At 38.0% G+C, this 22,551-nt stretch overlaps 1 protein-coding gene across 1 annotated transcript in view; it reads left to right on the forward strand.

The window, feature by feature from the left end:
• ikzf2 (IKAROS family zinc finger 2) overlaps positions 1 to 4,229 on the forward strand; it is a 30,794-nt gene extending 26,565 nt beyond the window's left edge. Inside the window, exons 7-9 of the mRNA XM_084725335.1 lie at positions 341 to 478; positions 1,558 to 1,689; positions 2,637 to 4,229. Coding sequence (XP_084581461.1) covers positions 341 to 478; positions 1,558 to 1,689; positions 2,637 to 3,439 — 1,073 coding nt within the window. The 3' untranslated portion in view covers positions 3,440 to 4,229. The remainder of the gene's footprint in view (positions 1 to 340; positions 479 to 1,557; positions 1,690 to 2,636) is intronic.
• The last annotated feature ends 18,322 nt before the right edge of the window (positions 4,230 to 22,551 follow it).

Below are 22,551 nucleotides of genomic sequence, written 5' to 3' on the forward strand. Positions count from 1 at the left end.
TGGGATGCATTATCAACTTTGCTGTTCACTCATGCTGTGCCACAGCAGTGGGAGTTTGCTGTATGTTTCACAGACCAAAGTGTTTTGAAATGCAGACTTCATAGTGCAACTATCTGTGTCGCCCACAGCCTCGTCTGGCAACAGTTGTGTGGAATCCTCACACTAGTAGTGGAACATCCATGATCTCAGAGGCTGGTTTGTTTGTACTACTGACTGCTGTACTACGCACTGCCTGAACACTGCAGCAGGTTGCATTATCTCATTGGACGCTGCCCACTCTCTGTCTGTACAGTAGTGAATGAAGTTTAATATTCTCTCCCTTGAATATCTTCACTTTTAGTTGGCAAACCACACAAGTGTAACTACTGTGGGCGGAGCTACAAACAGCGCACTTCTTTAGAGGAACACAAAGAGCGGTGCCATAGTTACCTGCAGGGCATCGGCTTGGATCCGACCACCAACACTGGCCCCTACACAGGTAAATAGTTTGACTAAAACTGAAATCAGAAAAATGACGGTGGCTTGATGTGTGAGGGAAACAGAAGTACAAGACAATGGAATGCAGTAGAGTTAAGTTGGATCTCACGGGAGAAATTCAGCTTTAGCATTTACACTGTGAAGTTTACTTATGAATTATTTATAAATTGGAATTAATGCAATTGGTACAGTAAGGAATTCATAATTGTAAGTAAGGAGTGAAATAAAAAAGGCTTATATGACACATATCATTACATTAATTCTGTGCAGAAAGTTTTCTTGCTATTTATTGATTATTTATCATATATTAGGGATGTTAAGATAGATATATGGAAAATTCTGATGTTACAGCAGCAAGTCATCAGAAATAGCATGTGGACAGTAAGTATACAGTAAATATACATGTAAGAACTAAAAAAAATAAATAGAAAAATAAACCCAACAATTAACAAAATGAAAATAGCTGAATTCACAGTATAAGAAAATCAAAATCAGTTTTGCTTACTGATTAATCATTAATCAATTAATCACTGTTAAGAACTTAATGTCTTTCTTCTTTTGTCTTCTTTTGTCTTTCTAACCAACAATACATGTTTTGCGTAACAATTCTCCAGGGCTCCCAGGTTTTTGTTTTCCTGACTTAATATTTCATATAACTAATATGCTGCTATAATTGTTCAAATAAAACTTAAAAACTTAAACTGAGAAAAATACGTGTTTCGTTAATTATTAATGATTAATAGATTATTGATTGTTACGTTCAATTATGGGTGAAGTTAAATGCACAGAATTTGCAGCCCTAATAATAATAATAAAACAGATGTTCTTTGCATACTTTTTGCAGTTGATAAAAGACAGTCAATTACAATATATTGCAATATATGTCACTGCATCACTAAATGTTTAATACTGCAATAATTCTGTATCAATGTCTACATTTTTAAAAATATTTTTATTCTCTCTTATTTTCATAAATTTGCAATGTATGTATAATTACTTAAAAGCTACTTTGCAGCATGCAGTAGTCCCTCTAACGTATTCTTGCCCTTTCTAACACCCTCCCTTTCTCAAACTTTCAAGGTGAGGTTCCCGCAGATCCGAGGCCCATGGCAGAGCCCAACACCATGGCTACATTTGATCGGCCGCCTGTTATTGAAAGGCTACACAACAACGTGGGCAAGAGGAAGAGCACCACGCCCCAGAAATTTGTGGGTGGGTGTTTCAAACATAGCCAGGCAGTCAACGGTTTTCTCCACTTCAGTCAGTGTGGGATGTCCATGTGCAATATTAGTATTCATCTGATTTCAACTGCTCCATGGTCAAGTAGGGGTTGAAAGTGACTTGTGATCTGCACCGATGACCTTCTGTGCAAATCAAATTATGATGAATTTGATTTTTACCTTAGTGAGTCCAACTCATGCAGATTTTTAGAGGATTTCAGTATGAAAGAAATGTAATTTAGACTTCCCAATTACTTGCTTTGCAAAGCCATAGAATGCATGACTTTGCTACTGACATCACTTTTATTCTAAATGAATGGCAATATGTTATCAATTTACCTGATTCTTTGTTTTTGCGCTTACTTAGTTTGAGTTTTCTCCTTCCCTTTCAGTGTTGCATCATGCAGTATTATATAATATCACACAATGGCCCTGCCCTACTTTTGAGCACACTTTTTTTTTTTTTCAGAAATTTGTTTTATTTGCCACACTATTAGAAAAAGAGATTGAGCACGCTAGAGCAAGCGGTTGACAGAGAAGCAAGGAAGTGTTTTTCACTCTGTGGTTAGGTACACCTGTAACTTTGCCATTTCTCTTATCGAGAGAAAACAACTCACCGCATCCCTGTTCAAGAGGGGTTAAACAGTGCAGTAGTAGATGGATGGGGCTTTCCACCCCATTAGACACGTACACACAGAACAGCAAGTACAAAATATGAAAAACAAGCCCTGAAATATCAGCAAGATTTTGTCAAGTCAAGCCATGCATGTATTTGTGCAGATCCTTGTTCTTCTGTCTTGAATAGCTTAAAGCAAGCATTTTTCCCTCCACTTCAGCTATCACATTCATATTCATTGTGTTTTGTGTCTTTTGCATCTGTCATCATCTTGTTAAATCAGTTAATTCCACACAGTTATAGTGCTACTCTGTTTCATGCAGGTGAAAAGATGTTACGCTACAGCTACCCTGACGTAGGCTATGAGATGGGCCTGAAGTATGAGAAGCAGGCAGAAATGTTGCCGCCCCACATGATGGACCAGGCCATCAGCAATGCCATCTCGTACCTGGGATCGGAGGCCCTTCGGCCCATGCTTCACCATCCAGGACCCCCTCTCTCTATGGCCGAGGTGGTGCCCATGGTCAACCCCCTCTTCCACCATGTCCTGCCTTTGGGCCAACGAACAGAGCGTCCCGGAAACTGTGATGCGCTGCCACCTCAGCCCCATGACATCCACAGCCATCCCACCTCAAACGGCCCCGCTGCTTTACCCAGGCAGGGCAAGCCGCCCCAGAAAGGGCAAGAGGAATCTCCCAATAACAGCGGACTTGACTCTGCTGACTCAGCCCGGAGCAGCCCTCAAGAGAGGCATGGCTACCCCGGGAGCAACCCCCCTCCCGGCCTCAGGTCTCGAGCCAGTCCGGCTGTCATCTATTCAGGAGAGCGGGCGACGGAAGCGTCGCCCAGAGGCGGGGCGGGAATGGTGACGGGGATGATGCGAGTGGCCCCAGAGAGGCCCGTGAGCCAGGAGGGGGTGCGGGTGTTTGGACGGGAGGGCCAGGAGTTGCGGGCCTTCCAGTGCGAGCACTGTCGGGTGCTCTTCCTGGACCATGTCATGTACACCATCCATATGGGTTGCCATGGATACAGAGATCCACTGGAGTGCAACATATGTGGTCACCGCAGCAAAGACCGCTATGAGTTCTCCTCCCACATAGTCCGCGGTGAACACACCTTCCAGTGAGAGGACGGGTGGGAAATGCAACGAAGGGAAAGGAGCAATAGCCCGATGTCCGTCCTTATCCCCAGACCTCTGAGACTGCACAGTTGAATGGCACTGTAGACAAGTGTAGCACAATCATAGCATAGACTTCTTTTTAAGCTACTTATTGTGAATCTGAACAGTTGAACAATCATATGAAGGTATTGGCCAAAGACACATTTTCTACATATTAAATTAAGATTAATGTAGAGGAAGGAAGGTAAGTTTTTTTTTTTTCTCATAATGTTCATGAATTGTATAACAGAGCAGCTGTCAGACGACTTTGACTAGTTTTTCATTTTAGACTTACTTGGCAACGTCTCTTTTTGTGCTTGTCCTGTCATCAAGCTTTTGTTACAGAAAAATATTTTCACTCTTAGTGAAATATTAGAACATGTTCCTGTTTTGTGGGCTCAATGCACTGGATAAAATAAAAAAAAAAAGTTTGAGTTCAACCAGATCGAAGTCACAGTGAACACGGATGATAGTGATCAAGACTTCAGGCAGACTCTCATTCTAAAAAAAAATATCCCATGATGCTCACCGTTTTTCCTATAAACAATGGTGTAATACGCATCATGCCATCTGGTGCTGTGTATTCTAGCTGCAAGCAACTGGGTGTCAATTTGGGCCAGTGGTGTGGTTGTCTCTGATAGTATCTATCTGCAGCTGTAGACAGATGAACAGTCCCATCAGTATTGCTGTATATAACTGCACAATTTTTAATGAATGACCAAACATTCTGTAGAATACTATCAAGATTGTACTATTAAAAATAAACCATTTGAAATCACATCAGATTTAACAATAGACCCCAAAACCACAACAAATGCACTGATTATTATTATTATTATTATTATTATTATTATTATTATTATTATTATTATTATTATTAATCCTGTAGTCCCTGGAGAGGAGGCTTTAAATGTATAAATTGTGGTAAATAACAAGTCCATTATCCTATCCAAAAAAGAAATAAATAATAATAATAATAATAATAATAATAATAATAATAATAATAATAATGATAATAATAATAATAATAATATAGCCTTGCATTTGAAATCATTCTTGTTGATATCAATACCTCACTTTTTAAGTTGCTGAAGTTTAAGCTAATGCTTACTCTCTAAAAAGGCTAAACAGCTGCCTGAGAGCAGAAAGCTACCTCTTAACAACCACTTTGTAGGATTCAGCTGATGTGATAGCCTTCATTTAATAAACATAGACTGATTATAATCTATAACAGGGCTGGTTTTTCACTGTTTTTGCTACAGTGCAGTGATGGACCAGCTATCCTAGCAGTTAAAACTAGCATTACTAGCTGGCAAAATAAGGTTATATTTCCTGTTATCATGAAGTTTTTAGACTATCAATCGCTTAGTTTTTACTTTCACCACACGTGTTTTTCCAGTTATCACTGGCAGGTAAAGCACTTGTGTACTATTACTTGCACAGAGACGTAAGACCACCAACTTCCTGTTGCTCGCTTTTATATTTTGTCTTTTTTAAAACCGATCCTGTCAAAAAAAAAAAAAAAAAAGCCAGCTCAAACAAATGTGAAAACACCTAACCCTAAGCCATTAGTTTACACAAACTTTTAAAGACACTGACTAATATTCTGTGTATTAGAACATTTAGAAAAGTAATCAAAGAGGAAATACTAAAATCCACATGCAGATTTAATACTTTGAAAATTAATGGAAAATCAACAAATTGCACATTTTATGACCTTCATATCAAACATCACTTCTCTTCAAAATCTTCTTACATAATTAATTACCTCCAAGTTTGAATTTTATGTCTGGAGACATTAAATCTAATTACAAAATAAATTATATTATAATATACACTTAAAGGTCTCATATACAATCCTACATCTTTTTATTTCTATCTCATGAAACTGCATTTGTTGCTTGTATTTGGGACTTATTTCTCTCTCCTCAGTTTGCATTCACAAGGTAGACCTATTGATCGTGAGGCAAAATCACAATGAAAGAAGAAAAAAAAACGAGGAAGTACACAATGCCTCACGGTTTTTTTGTCAGCTGTGTGACCTTAAAGAAATCATCTCTTGGCCGTCTTTTTTATAATGTTCTTCTTTCTATCTCCACACAAATAACTGGCTATTTGTTTGTGTTGCTTTGCTGTGTAAAAAAAAAAAAAGATTAGATCCTGGTGGCTCCTGAGTTGCATTGCTTGCAGTTCGAGCGCGCAGCTAGATGCCTGAACATTGAGTATCATAGTTTGTCATTCAGCTACCTGGCTGGAGTATGATGCTTTATTGCAATGGATCCCAAGGGGATAAAGAAGGCTAAAAATATGGCATGATGTACCTCACTTTATTCTTTAGCCCTGTCTTTTTGATTGTGATTTAGGCTGGATGGCTGTGTGTGTATATAGTATTAGTGTACCTTTTTCAGTGCTTTTGGTATGGGGTATGTGGTCAGGTTGGGTCTAAATTATTGGTGCTGTTTTCTAGCTTGGTTACCTGCTTATATGTTTGGTTTCAATGCCACCTTTAATCCTGCTTGAATGTCATGACAAATACAGGAAAACATCACAGATTCTCCACAAAAAGCTCTTTGTGACGTGCTTTGTCCTTGGCATCTTGAAATATTGCATACTGCAGCTTTAATTGCAGCTGAACGCTCACAGTTAACTGCATTATGGGAATAGATGGGATTATTGATGTGCGTGATGGGCATTCATCCTACTGTAGTATTATCAACACAATCTTGTCTGAATCAGTCTGCTCATTCTCTGCTACTCAGCAACACCATCTCGAACGCACACATTCACACACACACACACACACACACACACACACACACACACACACACACTAATGTCTTTCATGCTTCCTCTCTCTGAATCTCGTTCTTTGCCTTCCCATAATGTCACCACATTCATGTACGACCTTGTACGGCGGGGATGGAGAACGAGACAGCCTGAGCAAGAAGAAAAGTGAGAGAAGGATTGTGGTTAACACATAGTACTACACTGAAGGCACTCCCAAAACGGTAGCATTCCACCAAGTCACCTCTGTAAACCTGCTTGAACATTAAAAACTCATGTATGCAATGGCAAGTAGGAGATAAGCCACTATCCAAACATCTACAATTGAGCCCTTTTCTGCTGGTTAACATTATTATGGTTTTTTTTTGTTCATTTGTTTTTTGTTTTTTTTGTGGGAGTAACTTAGGTGGAGGCAAAACAGTTCCCTGAAGATACTGGCTAACACTAGCTAGCAAGTTTTGTTGGCTTGTTTCTTAACAATGGTTTAAGAAAATATGAGCTCTTCTGATTATTTACGATCACTCACTCTTCAGGATCACGAGCATTACTTGAAAAAGTTCACATTAACCGGTTGGACCAAACTGGCCGACCTATTCGCACTCAGTCAATGGTAGGACAAGCTTTTTACAAATGCCATACAGTTGGGCGACTGGACAAATATACCGGCTATTGGCGACCGGCTAAGACCATCTGCCGTTGTTCTTTTGGATGGTTTTTGTCATTTTAATTTGCAATTTTAATAGGCTACGCCTTTGGGCTCCAACAGGGGGTCCAAGACCCCTAGGGGATCCTCAGAGTTACTTCAGGGGGGCACCCTAAATTTTCCGTTTAAATATATACATTAACTTGAATCCAACACAGCAAAGATCAATTTGCCTTTTTGTTAAAGAAAAGAAAAAGAAAACATTTAATTTGCACAACTTTGACAAAAGAATGACTGTTCAGCAGCTATCCATAATCACAAAATTTGTTGTAGTTAGCTATGTATTATTGAAACATATTGGCCAGTTAGCTGTATTATTATCCAAAGTGTACAGATACTCTGAGCCAAAACGGATAACTTTTAAAGTTTACGAACTAGACACTTTGACATACCCTCAACCTCGAAAACCACTGGAGAAAGTATAGCGGTGAGGCTAACACAGCTAACGTTAGCCATAACTTAACAGCCACTGCGCGCAAATGAGAGAAGACCTGAAAACAGCTGGCAGTGATGATAGGTCTTAGCCAGTCGCCAGTGGCCAGTGATAGAACTTCGATTTTGAGCATACTTCTGTTCTGTCGCCCAGCAACACAGCAAGATGATATTGTCGCTTGGTTATGTGGTCTACTATTATGAGGTGATTCACACTTGCCTCCAGTTATTCCTTTGTTTTGCCTCCAGCTAACACTGTGACACAGTCATGACTTCGGCGTTAAAAGGGTCTATGTGTTGAAGGACAACAGATTTCGAACAATAAAACTAGTTGCAGCTCTTTCATAGTTACTATCTCTCCTTGTGAAAGGAATCAGATCAGACTGTGATTTGTACAGTTGGTCATGCACTTTATGTCCCTACTCTGACTATAGGCAACATTTTTTTTTTGGGGGGGTTTTAGTTGTTATATCAAATTGTCGGTAGAGTCGAAAACAATCATTGACAGAACAAAGGTTCATGTTTTCTCTGAAAGAACAAAGCTGGAGATGCACATCTCGATGTAGGTTTTGCTATGCTGTCTGATGAACATGTTCTTTTTATTGTAATAGTACTTACAAAAAGTTTGGCATTACTAGTTTCACACTGGTCAACATCTTACACAGTTGATTATTCTCTAAAGTTTAACTCAGTGATTTACTCCTCTATGTTCAATGTCTACTTGTTATCAAAAGGCAGCTTTTTCTCTGTTTACATGTTGCTTTTCTTATGCGCCACTGGTGCCCAGCTAGCATAAAAACTTACTGTCTGTAAAGTATTGGCACTGGAAATTGTTTACACCTCGGAGCTGTGATATTGACTCTATACATTCCTCTATTACATTATTCATGTATATATTCATGATCTGAAGCCTTATCTGTTGAGACAGGGGTTCTCCTAAAACAAATATCTTTTTAACGATCAAATGTAAGTTCATGCATCCTGATTTTTCTTTCACAATCCCCTGCAGAAGGAATTCAAACAGACAGACCAGAATTAAATTCAATTGAGCTGTATATGACATATAATTTGTGACAGGATGTTGAGATTAAATGTCATTTTCACAGTTTTCATCAGTTCTCCAGGTTATATTCGGTACTTTGGGGACACAGACATATTTTTTTTCTTGTTGTCATAGTAATGTTGTAAAAAGGACAGCCTTACCTGTGCACAAATTCTTTAAATGAAGCAGCCATATGAACTAAAAAAAAGTTAAAATAAAAAAAAAGGTCTTCTGTCAGCCCTCCTTGTGAGCAAGGAGTTTACTTGAAAATCAAAATTGTTTCAGATTGAGGGGATGTTTTTGTAAATTTTGAAAATACGTGTGCTAAATGTCTATTTTTCTGCTGAAATGTTAATGCAACTAGTTTTGTGAACTTTTTTGTGTGTTTTTAGTTTAAAATGTTTACAAAAATGTAAAAGATTGGGTTCAGGTGAATTGTATTTTTTAAGAAATAATATATGAAAGGTGTATATTTTGGCACTGAATATTGAAATTATCCAGAAATGTGTGCCGATTGATCATCTCTGACATTGATAACAACTTTCTGATGTGAGGGCTCTCAGGTATTTGCATAGGTTGTGTATTTTTATGTCCTAAAATATGTGATTTATTTATCAAAAAGATGCACAGTAACTGAATTTCTTTGGTACTTTTCTCATGACTTAAAGCAGTCCAACACTGAATGTGGTGAAGGAAGTTGGAGGATTGTTCAGCCCTGTTTTCGACATCAGTGACATTACATGAAGACACACTGCTGTGAAGAATACAATGTATATTTTTAAAGGCATGGGTTTCTCTCTATTAAAGAAATGATGTTACTGCCTTGGCTGTTTTGTGAACTTTGAAACAGGAAGTCAGACATATTGTCATATAGTTTTCTTGAAAACATGCAAACTGTATCTTAAATGCAATTAAAAGATTTTATTGTGAGAAAAAAAACCAGTGCTTGAATCTTGTGAAAAACATGAAACTGAAAAATGTTTGAAAAAAATGTTTGTGGAGGGATGACTTGACCACTTATGTGTGGTTTGACTTCTCTGCTACTTAATTTTCTTCTTTTGTTATAACTGTGACTTTGATCATCAACACAAAGGGGAAATCCAGCCCCAGCAGAATTTAAATGATGTTATTCCAGTGGTTTTTGCACAGTAAAGTCAAAATCCACAAACACAGACAAGGATCACGTACTGAACTAGACTTTGTGGACTCACAGACAATTTATGTGAACACTCCCAGTGCAGCCACAAAAACACACTCTGTCCATCAATAAATACACAACTTATTGCAACATTAAAGTCATGTTTTGGTTTTTAAAATTAATTAAACTGAACATAGCACCAATGGTTTTATCCTGGCAAGCGGGCTAGAAAGTAATTAATGTCTTATTAATTTTAACTGAACTTTTTTTTTATCATTAGAACAAGCTGCCAGGGAAGCAAGTCCATTAAATAAAACAATTATTTAAATCCACGGAAATAATAAATATAACTTGCTCTTGTTATTTTTTTAAAGTTTCTCAAAATAATGAGGTAATATCTCAAAATAAGGACTTATTGTCTCAAATGATTGCATTAGTATCTTCAATGAGACCCTTAGAGTCTCAAAATAATGGGAAACTTGCTAAAAATAATGAGTTAGAATCTTCAAATAATGACAAATAAAGTTTCTCGTCCACACGAGCATTTTGTCTTGCCCTCTGTCTCTCTGCTGCGAGTCTGCATCACACTTAAATAGCCTGGTTTTCCAGCAGTTCATAGGAGTGAGCAACACAGACACTGATCATGAGGCTCCCCCTGCGACAGTTATGGTCCCAAACAACCACAAAGAGTGTTTTTTTTGCCAGCAGCCGGCTCTGCATCACAGTCTGTCTGCCTGCTGTTCAGCTTAATGAAAGACTGATTCAAATTCACCAGCTGGTCTGTGCAATGTAAAAATAACATACAGTATGCAAAGTCTATTTTAGGGTGAATCTTCCAGTTAAACCTTAATAGGCCAATTTCCTGGACGTGAATTATTACAAGAAAAAGATAATTAGAGTGAGACAATTAAGTCCTGGTTGTGAAGCACTGAGGTTAACGCCGACAGTGTAACTGTTAGCTGACAGAGTGAACTGGTGTTAAATTTATTTAAGGCCAGATAAAAGCCACACATGGTCCACTGTGGTCCTGAAGCAGAGTTTTTTTCATTAATGTATCACAGGGATCAGAATATGATTTTTTTGCCTCAGAGAAAACTTCACAACTTTAACTTTTAAATATAACTTTCATGTGATTCATCGCCACGAAATGCAAATACAGCCCCAATTCTGAAAAAAGCTGGAATGAAACACAAATAACGACAAAATGTAACAATTTGCAAATCTTTTCCCATTTGTATTTGGTTGAATACAATACAAAGACAAGACATTTAGTGTTAAAATGAGAAAGTTAATTGTTTTGGGGGTTTTTTAGTAAACACACACTCATCATTTCTGAATTTATTGCCTGCAAAATGTTTCAAAAAAGTTGGGACGGGCAACAAAAGACTGGGAAAGGCTGTGGAGTCAAAAAAACCCTGTTTGGATCATTCCACAGGTAACGAGATTAATTGGTAGCAGGTGATATTGTCATGATTGGGTATTAAATGGGCGTCTTCAAAAGGCTCAGTCGTTCACAAGCATGGATGGGGTGAGGTTCACCACTGTGTGTGAAAACAGCAGTTGTTGAACAGTGTTTCTCAGCACAAAAGTGCAAGGAATTTAGGGATTTTATCATCTATAATTCATAACATCATTAAAAGATTCAGAGAATGACAACTGTGAAGGACCCACTGATGCTGAAAGGTGCAGGTTTTGGAGCGACATATGCTGCCATCCAGACGACGTCTGTTTTAGAGACGTCCCTGCTCATTTTAGAGACAGTGCCAGGCACGCTCTGCATGTGTTTACAGCAGGGTGGCTTTGTGGTAAGAGTTTGGGTGCTAGACGGCCTGCCTGGAGTCAAGACATGTCTCCTATTGAAAATGTGTGGTGCATTATGTGCAAGTGCATGCGATTAAGTGCAAAATACTGTTTTACTGTTACTTAAGCAAGAAAAGAATTTCACTTTCAAAGTTTCAATAAAAGGTGTCACCAGTTCCCGAACACTAAAAGAAACTACAACTAAAAGAGAAGATCAAAGCGGTAAAAGTGCCTCTGTCTCAACTTTTTTGGAACATGAAGATATCAAATTCAGAATGAGTGTATATCTACAAAAGCAATTAAGTTTGCCAGTTTGAACAGTAGATATCTTGTCTTCATACTGTATTCAACTGAATATATATTTTAAGATTTTGCATATGATTAATTGCTTATTTTTCACAACAACCTGACTTTTTGAAATTGATTTTGTGAATAAATACATAACACAGAATATCTGAAAGTGGCCGCTTCAGTTTTGGTGCTCTGGCAAGTGGGTCTTTGATATTTGCAAACCCTCTATGCAAAGAATAATTTCTATTAATGTAATGTGCAGCCAGACCTGCCACACCATACTGTACAGCCTTAGTGCCTTAGTATGCAGTGTAATGACTGGTGTTTGTTCCTCTCCAGTCTTTGTCTATGAACAGGTGGGCGCTGGAGCCTGTTGAAGCCTCTAAATGTCAGAGCAGCCTTCTTCACCCCCTTACTTCTTTAATCTGTGCATTGCGCACACACACACACAAACACAAAACACACACACACACAAAACACACACACAGTCAGACAGCAAACACACGCAAAATCAAAGCCGACTGAGGGCGGTAGCAAAACTGAGAAGGGTAAAGCCTGAACAGACCCCAAACTGTATCTTTTCATCTTCAGATTCTTCTGTTTACCTGTGTGTCAGTTGATTGTTTGTTCCCATCTAGATCATATCTCTGTTTGACTTTAAACACACTCATACACCTGCCCTCCCTTTATGGGGCTCTTCTGGCAGAAAGCCTTTTCTCAGATATCCCCTGTGTTACAGGAAAAAAAAAATCATTAGACAACTAAATGACCAAAGAAACAAAGATTATTTTATTCATTTATCAACTTAAATCTAACTTCTCTCTTGTGAAGAGGAAAATGAACGCTGTCATTGAGAATGCAAATGAATCGAGAGCTGTGCAGCAGTGTCATCACACTGAAGAAAATCTCAAATTGTTAATAATCAATGTTTCATTGTACAGAAACCAGATGTTGCTCTTTGGGCATAAGTCAGCTGTTACAGTATTTTATTTTTTTTTTCTTTTCCTCTTGCTGAGGGCTGAACATGTCTAATGTCAACTGCAGCTTGTGGTTCAGGTGAGGATGTGATGCACCATATACAGTCTTCAATATATGCCATAGTAAAGAAGGGCAAACGACAGTCTGTTAGACATTGTTAAAGAAATTATTGAATGAAATAATCATCCACTGTGCACTCAACACCTCAGAGTAAAAAGCTCTCGAAGCTTTTTGAAAGATATTTGTGGTTGGTCAGCCAGATATAAGGAACTCACTGGCTAAAAGTTAATATGTGAAGTAAAGGGTGATCTGTTATTCCATATAATAATAATTTCCTGACTGTTTTGAATTGCTCTGTGTCTGGGGTCTGAAATCTGTCTGAGTCAGTGTTTTTGAACCCTCAGTGAACCTGCTGAAACCATGCAACAGTGTAGACAGTGGACACAATGGGATGAACACGGTCAGTATGAAAGGTTCAAAGTAGTGAACAGTTTGAAGATGTTCTCCTCTGACCTCTCTGGTCAATAAGCCTGTCTGAGCTTCAAGGGACTGAGTGAGCTTGTATATCACATCCTACTTGACACTGGAGTCTGAAAATTCCAGCAGTGTTGGGCTTTTTGGATGCTTGATGGACTAATTATTATAGACTGTAAAGTATCTCACATGTCTAACATTCTTTCAAACAGTACAGAACACTCCTCCTTCACATTTTCAACACACTTTGTTCTTCTGAATTATATATGAGAATCACTGTGTGCTGAGTTTTTATCGGAAACAAAGTAAACCGGTACACAGATATAATCAGCCTGAGTCGAGATTAATTCAATCTAAGATTAGTTTTAAACAGAGTTTGGCAAAACTAGGTTTAAATGAGAAAATACGGATTTAAAATTAAGAAAAAATGCTGTTGTACAATTAAAAACTGATCTCACTTGAGTAAAGTTTACTGATGTAAACAGAAATTTAGTTTAAGTTTAATCAATATGGAGATGCTTGCTTACCCAAATTAAACTAAATAAATAGCTAAAAAAAAAAAAATAAATGTGAGTGCTTTCTGGACCTAGTAAATAAAATGAGTAGATCATTATATTGTTTGTTTAGCTAATTAAAAAAGTTAATAAAACCTTAGATTGTTTACTAGCTGACTAAAAAGATAACAAAATATACTGTTTGCTAGCTAGTTAGAAAGTTAACAAAATGATACATTTTTTGCCATCAATCTAACAGGTAATAAAGGGTTTCATTGTCTGCAAGCTAGTTAAAAAGTTAACAAAATTTTACATTGTTTGTTAGCTAGTTAGAAATTTAACAAAACAGTATATTATTGGTTAATTGAAAAAGTTAACAAAACCTTAGATTGTTTGCTAGCTGGCTAAAAAGTAAAAAAATAAATAAACTGTTTGCTAGCTAGTTAGAAAGTTAACAAAATGTTACATTCTTTGTTAGCTAGTTAAAAAGTTAACAGAACAGTACATTGTTGGCTAATTAAAAAACCTTAGATTGTATGCTCGCTAGCTAAAAGGTAAATAAAACATTAGTGTTTGCTAGCTTTTTAAAAAGTTAGCTTAGTTAGCCTACTCATGATGGCTTCACAGAGAAGTTCTCACTTCTCCTCTTTTTAGGAAAACCAAATTAATGGAACAATATGGCGAAGTATTGGAAGATTTTTTAGAGAAGACAGCACAGTAAAGAAAAAAGAGACCTGTTCGACAGCAACTGCCAGACTGTTTTAAAGGATCGACTGGAGTGAAAAAAAAGAAGATACATCATAAAACTCAATTGGATTGAGTCTGTTGTGTAACTTTCTTTGAGGAACTTACTTAAATTGTTTTTTGTGCAACAGAAGTAAGTTTAATCTAGGTTTACAGTAAAAGCTAAACTGGGGTGTAAAGAGGTTTAAATTCAATCTTTTTTAATTTGAAGCCAGTTCTAAAGTTTGGTGAAACAACTTAAAATTAAGCCATGATTTAATTGGGATTTAAAATGAATCTTTGTTGGTGCAGCCCTTGTTTTTTCCTCCTCAGTACAGAAGGCTGAGACAGCTTTGTGCTTCTTATTCTCTGTCGGGTTCCACTGCCCATGCTTCTTCCTCTGCAGCTCCTGTTAGACAATAAGAGCTGTCTGGAGGTGTCAAAAGCATTAGAAACTACTGCCATCCACACCTACACACACACACACACTTTGCGCACTCCGATTAACACCAAAACACACCTCATAGTGCCACTGGAGTCTAATGAACATTCAGTCAGTAGACACAGCATGCCAAGAGTGAATCAGGCTGAGACAAATAGTGAACAAATATATTAGTATAATCTTTGGCTCAGCTGAATCAAAGCAATATTTTTCTAAATTAATTTCCATAGATTCTCTCTGTAATTTTGGAGCATATGAGAATCAATGTGTCTTTTGTCTAAGTGGTGAAGCCTGTCCGCTTGGTTTCATGTTACTGTGAAGGGAGCAGTTCCAGATCTTTTTCAGCCAAGTGTGAATCCACAGCAAGGTTGTGCAATCACCCGGTGACAAGTCCTATTCCTGTTTTTCCTGCCAGGTAGTGGTGGTGATGTTTGGACTGGCCCTTAAAACTTCACACACACACACACACACACACACACACACACACACACACACACACACACACACACACACACACACACGCACACCAGCAAAGACATGCATGCACACACATACACACAACAACAAGCCACACACACCCAGTCTGTTTCTGTTACACGCCCATATTTTAGAAGTTAGTTAGGCTAGTTGAAACACTGTAGAAATGTGAGCTTATGCAGTAGTGTTGTGTGTTTGTGTTGTTTGTTTTTGATGTAACGAGAACCTGAGAAAAAGTAAAATTTAACAGTAACACTTTCTTTAAAGGGGTGTGCATAAGACTGTCATCACACTGTCATAATCATGTCACAACACCTGCTATGAACATGAAGGAGTCTTTATGAGTGTTTATTGTCGTAATTAAGTGTCAAATATGTCATTTTTAATGTAAAGATGACATCATTTGAGATGTCTTTGTTTAACAACTTGACATGAATCACAACAAAAATGTCCTTGACATTAAAAAAAATTTAAGAAACATTTGGTTAAACATCAAATTGTACTCTTATATGTGGTTGGTTTTGACACTGGCTGTCATGAGAACATTATAAATGTGTCATGAATATTTTCCCTCACCTCGAGTGCAGTGATACATTTTGGTCCTGTCACAGAGATGTCATGAAGTTTTACTGCACTGTACATTTGGTGTCATTATAAATTTCCCTGACTTCAACCGGGTGGTACCATTTGGACTTGACATAAGGATGTCATTAAATGTTAAAGCCAGTTTGATGACAGAGTACCACAGTGATTTTGCTGAAAGAGATACCTGAATGTAGGTATGGAAGTAGGCTAACCGTTGTCTGCTGTTATCAGTAGCTGCTGTTAGCAGGTTAGCTTGTCTCCTCCTGGACCGACGGTGGCCACTTTGACAGAGAGTACAGCACCGATGTGGTTTTATTGCTGGGTTTGGTTCCTGGCATCCCGAGGCTGAGTCAGCTAATTAGGCTGCTAGCTCCATGGCCAAAAATAACCTCGGTACTGTGCTGTGTTATAACATTTAATGATATCATTATGAGTCCAAATGGTACCACTTTGGTTGTAATAAGTCATGGCACTGTTACAAAAGCATTTAGCAGTGATAAAAACTTATTAACACTTAGTTCTAACCAAGTAATTTGATTGGACGAGATACACTCCATGACTGCTGATATAGAGTACAACATCACTGGGACTTTTAACCACACGTATCACTCCGCTTTACAAAAGTTCACACAGTTGTTAGCATAAATTAATGTTACAGTGACTGACAGAGACTGTAGGGATGGGATGAGGCAGGAGGTGTTGTGTACATGATCCTGCACACTTTTCAGTCTGACAAGGTGCATGGAGTGTTATACAAACACAGCAGTTTAAGCTTAGCTATGCTCAGCTTTTGATCTGTTAATCAGGGAAAATACTTGCGCTTACGTGCGTATATGTTAGCATTGTTATGAAATGATTTGCGTAATTCACTTCCTGAAAAGATTTCATGATCAGTAGATTTATTAGTAATTTAGTTTTTTTTTAAATAGGCTTAAGTCACATACCTTTGCTTTCAGACCACAAACTGCACCAGAGTTTGCTTTGAAGCAGACTGAGTCCTACCTTTTTGAGCGGTCTTGGTCTGGTCATTGGCTGCATCTCAAAAATATAAGCATGCATTCAGCTGATGAAGAAGACCGAGCTAGACACAGTCTTGAGGCAGTTTTATGAATCCATGCAGACAAATGAAGGAGAACTCTACTGTAATAACGTGTCAACCTACACAAAGACGCTAGCAAGCTAGTTAGTGTGCAGGAAAATGTTTTTGTTGCTTGGCAACAGTCCAGTTTTGATCCAGTTGTGGATTTGTTTCTGTAAATAAATGAGTAAATGAAGAAAGAAGTTATAATCTGTTCTCAATTAGTACAATCATCATTAAACCATCGAAGCAATACCACATGATATTACTTTGATGGTTTCATGATGGCCAACATCAAACCCAGCCAACATGGTACATATAATGCAACATACTGTAATGTTGAAATATAAGGCCAAACAATTTGATAATGTCAAGTTTTCAGAGCAAAGACATCTCAAAAAATATCAACTTTGCAATAAAAATGACTCAAGTGACCAAATGACATTTAATGACAGTCATAAAAACTCACTATTATGCAAATACCTTTAAGTTAAGTGGTACCAATGAATGCAACTCATCTGCTGACTGGTGTAATGTCTGTGTTGAAACACTGGAGGTGAGGTAGTGGAAGGGTTGGTGTTGAGAGTCTGTGGGGAATACTGTGCTGTCATGGGTGGTTTTCTTTGCCTCTGTGGCTCTTACTACTATGTCAACCCACTTAACTGACGCAAGCTAATGTGTTGAGTGGCAGGGCTGTTGTAATGCTAGTAATGGAAAGAAAGGTCATCAAAATCTTTTTCGTCTGCGCAAATAAGCAGAGGAACTCAGTAAGCAAATTAAATCAATGTTTGCAGCAGGGTGGAAATGAAGCTGTTAGTTTAGATTTTTGAGGCCAAGGTTTTGACAACCCATGCACAGACACGATAACGTCGGTGAGGAAGACTGCTGTTGCAAAGGCTACCCGCCCGAAGGTAATATTGGGCGGGTTTGTGGTCAGAGCGCTTCGAGGTCGAAATTTTCATGTGGGGAGGAAGTAGGACTGGGGGAACTTCCACTTTCCTTCCTTCCTGCTTACCCGCGTTATACAGCCATGTCTGGTGGTGGTGGTGGGGGGGGGGGGGTGACTGTGGGGTAAACAACCTGCACAAAGAGACAGACAAGTGAAGAGAAGCATGTAAAACAGAAACAGTAATGTGCAGCTGCATCTGACCCTAGAAAAGACAGCGGTGAAGTCAGACGAAGAGCAAAACACTTAAAGGCAGCAAGGGCAAGTTGTGAACCAAGAAAAGACATCAGCAGACACATCTTGGTAAGTCAGACTGAAAGAGTGGGAAAGGGAAAGAGAGACGCAACGACAGAGAAACTGAGAGAGAAAGACAGAGAGTGAGGGAGAGGGATGACTGCATCACAGGAAGATAGAGAACGTGACATAAAGAGAGAAAGTGGGGTTTGTAGAGCAGCGTGCACCTGCGGATCAGCTCGAACTGTGAAAATATACTGGGAAGCGAGACACAGTTTAAAGGCCGCTACTGGTTCACTGTGGGAACCTGGCATTGGGATGTGGGGATACATGCACCGGTGGTTTGACATAAATGGATACACAGCTGCAATGAGCCGAACTGAAAACAGGAAACAAATGTGAACACAAAACCTTTTTTTTTCCCACACAGACAAATAAAGAGAAGGAAGTTTCATCAATTCAGTGCCAGAATCGGCCTAATCTCAATGTCAGATGTAGACTGAGAAGCATATATGATCGCTGACATATCCAAAAATAGATGTGCTTGGATTGTAACTTTTTTTTTGGTCATTTTCAGTATGACAAAGCTGCTGATTCCTCTGCAGAGTATATTATCAGTTTTTCGGGGGTGGGACCTAAAAGGGGTCAACAGAGGGAGTCATGCTCAAAATGATCACAAGTGATTTAAAGGGCAGCTACGCATACTGTAAACCAAAGTGCAAAAGTAAATGTCAGCCCTTTATGTTATTCCATTTGCATCACATTCACTGAATGTAGGCTGGGGAGACACACTGTGTTGGCCCCTCCCTGCATCTGTATTTTTCATAATCACATCAAACTACTTTCACTGTCACATCATAACACCTCATCTGTCTTGATACTGCATTACCTTTTGTGATGACAGGTGTTTGACTTGACACTCAAACTGAAATCCGTTTTTGAATGATGGCACCTTTGTGTGTCACTTTGTAGTCACCGTGTGTTTTACTGTCTGTGAGGTATGAACACAGTGGGTCACACTCACAGTTGTTTCTGCGCAGCGGTGCTCACTGTAAGTCTGAAAGGTCTGGCATTACTGTACTTCTCAGAAAAAGGCTGGGACAGAGCTGTTACTCAAACTGAAGTTTTGTCACTGCTGGTAATCCTGCAATCATGATGTAAATGATTTCACAAATGAAAGACAGGACTGAGAAAAAAAACAACTACCAAAACTTCTAAGAAAAAAAAAAACAAAGTTTTGTCAACACTTCATTTTTACAGGGTGTGCATAAGACTGTCATGACACTGTCATAACCATGACATGGCACCTGTTATAAACATAAAAATAAATGACTGTTGTCAGTAAGTGTCATTCGGTCAGCTATGTCATTCTTAACACAAAGTTGACACTATTAGAGATGTCTTTGTTATGCCACCTTGACATTAATCAAGTCAATAATGCCTTCATGACAACTTACATTAAATAAGACTACATAAGCTGTCATTGTCTTTGTCATGTATCACATACAGTAACGTTATGTATTTGTGTTCTTACACAAACGCATTGTGTGTTTGTACACTTTCATGACCATGTCATGACCCCTGTCATGAACATGGTAGTCTTTTTGAACATGTGATTATTGTTATGAAGTGTCATTCAGTCATTTACGTCCTTTTTAATACAAAGTTGACATTGTTTGACATGTCTTTGTCATGACAACTTGACATCAACCCAGCCAAAAATGTCTTTGTTGTGAGAACTTGACATTACCCAAGACAAAAATGTCTTTGTTGTGACAACTTGACATTAACCAAGACAAAAATGTCTTTGTTGTGACAACTTGACATTATCAAAAATGTATTCAACTTGACATTATCAAACTAGGACCTAAAGATAATACTGTCATATGTAGTTGGTTTTGACGTCAGTAATATAATGAGATAGATACATCATCATGAATATTTCCCTTGACCTCATGTAAAGGGGTATATGTTTGACTTGTCATAAAGATGTCATTAAGTTTAATTACACTGTCAAATGGTTCCTGGACTTCAAATAAAATGGCAACATCAGATTTGTCATAAAGATGTTATTAAATGTTCAAGTCAGAACCATCATGATTTAGCTTACAGGGTTACCTGATACCATAGCGGTTAGCGAGTAAACTTGTTGCCACTGACTGCTGTCACCTGAAGCTAGCATTAGCGAGGTACAGATAATAGCAGACAGAGGTTAGCCCTGTCATTTTTAATGCAAAGTTGATGTTGTTCGAGATGTCTTTGTTATGAAAACTGGACTTGAATCAAGCCAGTAATGTCTTTCTTATGACAGCCAACTTCACATCAACAAAGACAACATAACCTGTATAAGTATATACAGTATAATGTTATCTTAACATACATTTTTGATAATGTCAAGTTGTCATGACAAATATGTTGTCTTAGTTAATGTCAAGTTGTCATAATGACAACATCTCAGACAATGTCAACCTTGCATTGACAATGACATAACTCTTTACGTCTGTGACATTGTTGCACAGTCAGACTCATGCACATCCCTTCAAATAAAGTGTTACCGAAATTTCCGCGTGGTTTTCTTTCTGTTTACTTTAGTTTGTATAGTTCACTAAGTAAAAATTACCACCTTACTGAGGTAAAATTGGCTGCAGTTGAGGTTAGAGGAGAGCTGTAGAAGTTTGCAAAAATAACAGCATGAATCAAAATAGCCCAGCACTAATTAGAGTATTTCTCACTGTTGATTTATAACTACTGTGGAGAAACTGTTTTCTAGACTCTGACAATCAGTATTTCACACGTTCAGCTGATCATGCAAAGGGATAGAAAATCGAGATTAAAACAGTTCTTCTGGCACGCTTCTCACCTTTTCTTTTTCAAATGTCAGCACATTTCCTTGTGGTTGCAGGCTCTTGGGTCAAGAGAACTGAACAGTGGAGAAGACTCACGATGGAAAGACTGACACACTTTTAACCCGTGCAGAGGCCTCCCTGACTAGGCCTCTTCCAGAACGAATAGTGCACTGTATGAAGTTTTTTTTTTTCTGTGAAGATTTTCCAAATTAGAAGTCTACTGCAATAGACTAAGTTCCTATAATGTTTGAGTAATTATGACACCCCAAGAGAGATTTGAAAGAGAGTTTCAGTGCAGAGAACTCTCCTTAACTGTTTTAATTTAGCATTATTACTTTTCTTTATACACTGGAAGTTTAAATTTGGAACATCAATGGAAAAAAAATCTACATACTTTTCATTGTCACTGTGTTAAGTCCACCATTTTACTGTCATCCTTCACTGAGGTTAAGCAAGGTCACCTCGACGCTAATGCACGGCTTTCGTTACCACCGTTTTTTGAGAATAATTATCCTAATAATAGTAAGTAAGTAGTAATCACTGTGATGGAACATTTAACGCCCATCATGTCAAGTCACAAGCGTTAATGATGTTTTAGCCTCATACTGGCTTCATGAAAAAGAGCGACTTTATGGCCACATCTGATTCATAACAGAAGTGTTTCGTCAGTCCTGATACTCAAAGCAGTGTGGCTGTGAGAATATGCCTGGAAATCAAGCTGAGAGAAATTTACGACAATGATGATGATGATGATGATGATGTCATATATGGCCATGCTTGTGGGTGTCGCTTGCAGCATTGGAAAAATTACTTTTGATATCTAATTGGTCACAGATTATTAGTTACCCTAGTAAAAAACACAAGTACTGTGAAAATTTTATAATTATGTCATCAAAGTGATGTAACTTATTACTTTTTTGATTACTTTAAATTGTGCAATAAAGTAAAAAGAGATAAAGCCTAAAGGCAGTATAAAAATTGTTATTTATATGACTGATTAAAGCTACTACAAGGAGTTTTTAACTGGTTATGAAACAGTCTTACTTAAACACAGTTGTCTTTATATGATCTACAAAAGCAAACTAGACCATCAGCAAGATGATTGATTATTTCTATATAGTTATTCTTAATGGCTGCCTTCAGGTCTCCGTAATGTCAGATGAAACAAGCCTATGTTTACGTTTGCTCAGGTGAAAGTTACAGCGAGTGGTACGTTAGCCAGTTTAAAAGAAGCAGAAGATTTTTATTCTAAGTTTAATTTTGATATTACATATTGTGGGTATGGCTTTGGAAACACAATCACTTTTGTCCACGTGGGCCTCCAAAGTCAATAAAATAGAAAAGTTCCTTGCAGTAGCTTTAACTCAGATGTGTCCTGAGGTTTGACATCGAGCATTTCAGACTTGACAGTGTGCAGTCATGTTACAGCCCTTTTCTGATTTCATAAGGAAAATATTGTTAAATTTCCAGTACTGAGCTGTCTCAGGTTACCACTGTGCATTGACTTGATTGGCTGACAAATTCAAACAAGAACACGGATCAAAAACAACACTCAAAACTTGAGCACATGCTGCCCAAAGAATGGAGCTTATTTAGACGTAGAGGAAGCTCC

Source organism: Lutjanus erythropterus, chromosome 8 (assembly GCF_056507025.1).
Source record: "Lutjanus erythropterus isolate fLutEry1 chromosome 8, fLutEry1.hap2, whole genome shotgun sequence".
In the NCBI taxonomy this organism is placed as follows: Eukaryota; Metazoa; Chordata; class Actinopteri; order Lutjaniformes; family Lutjanidae; genus Lutjanus; species Lutjanus erythropterus.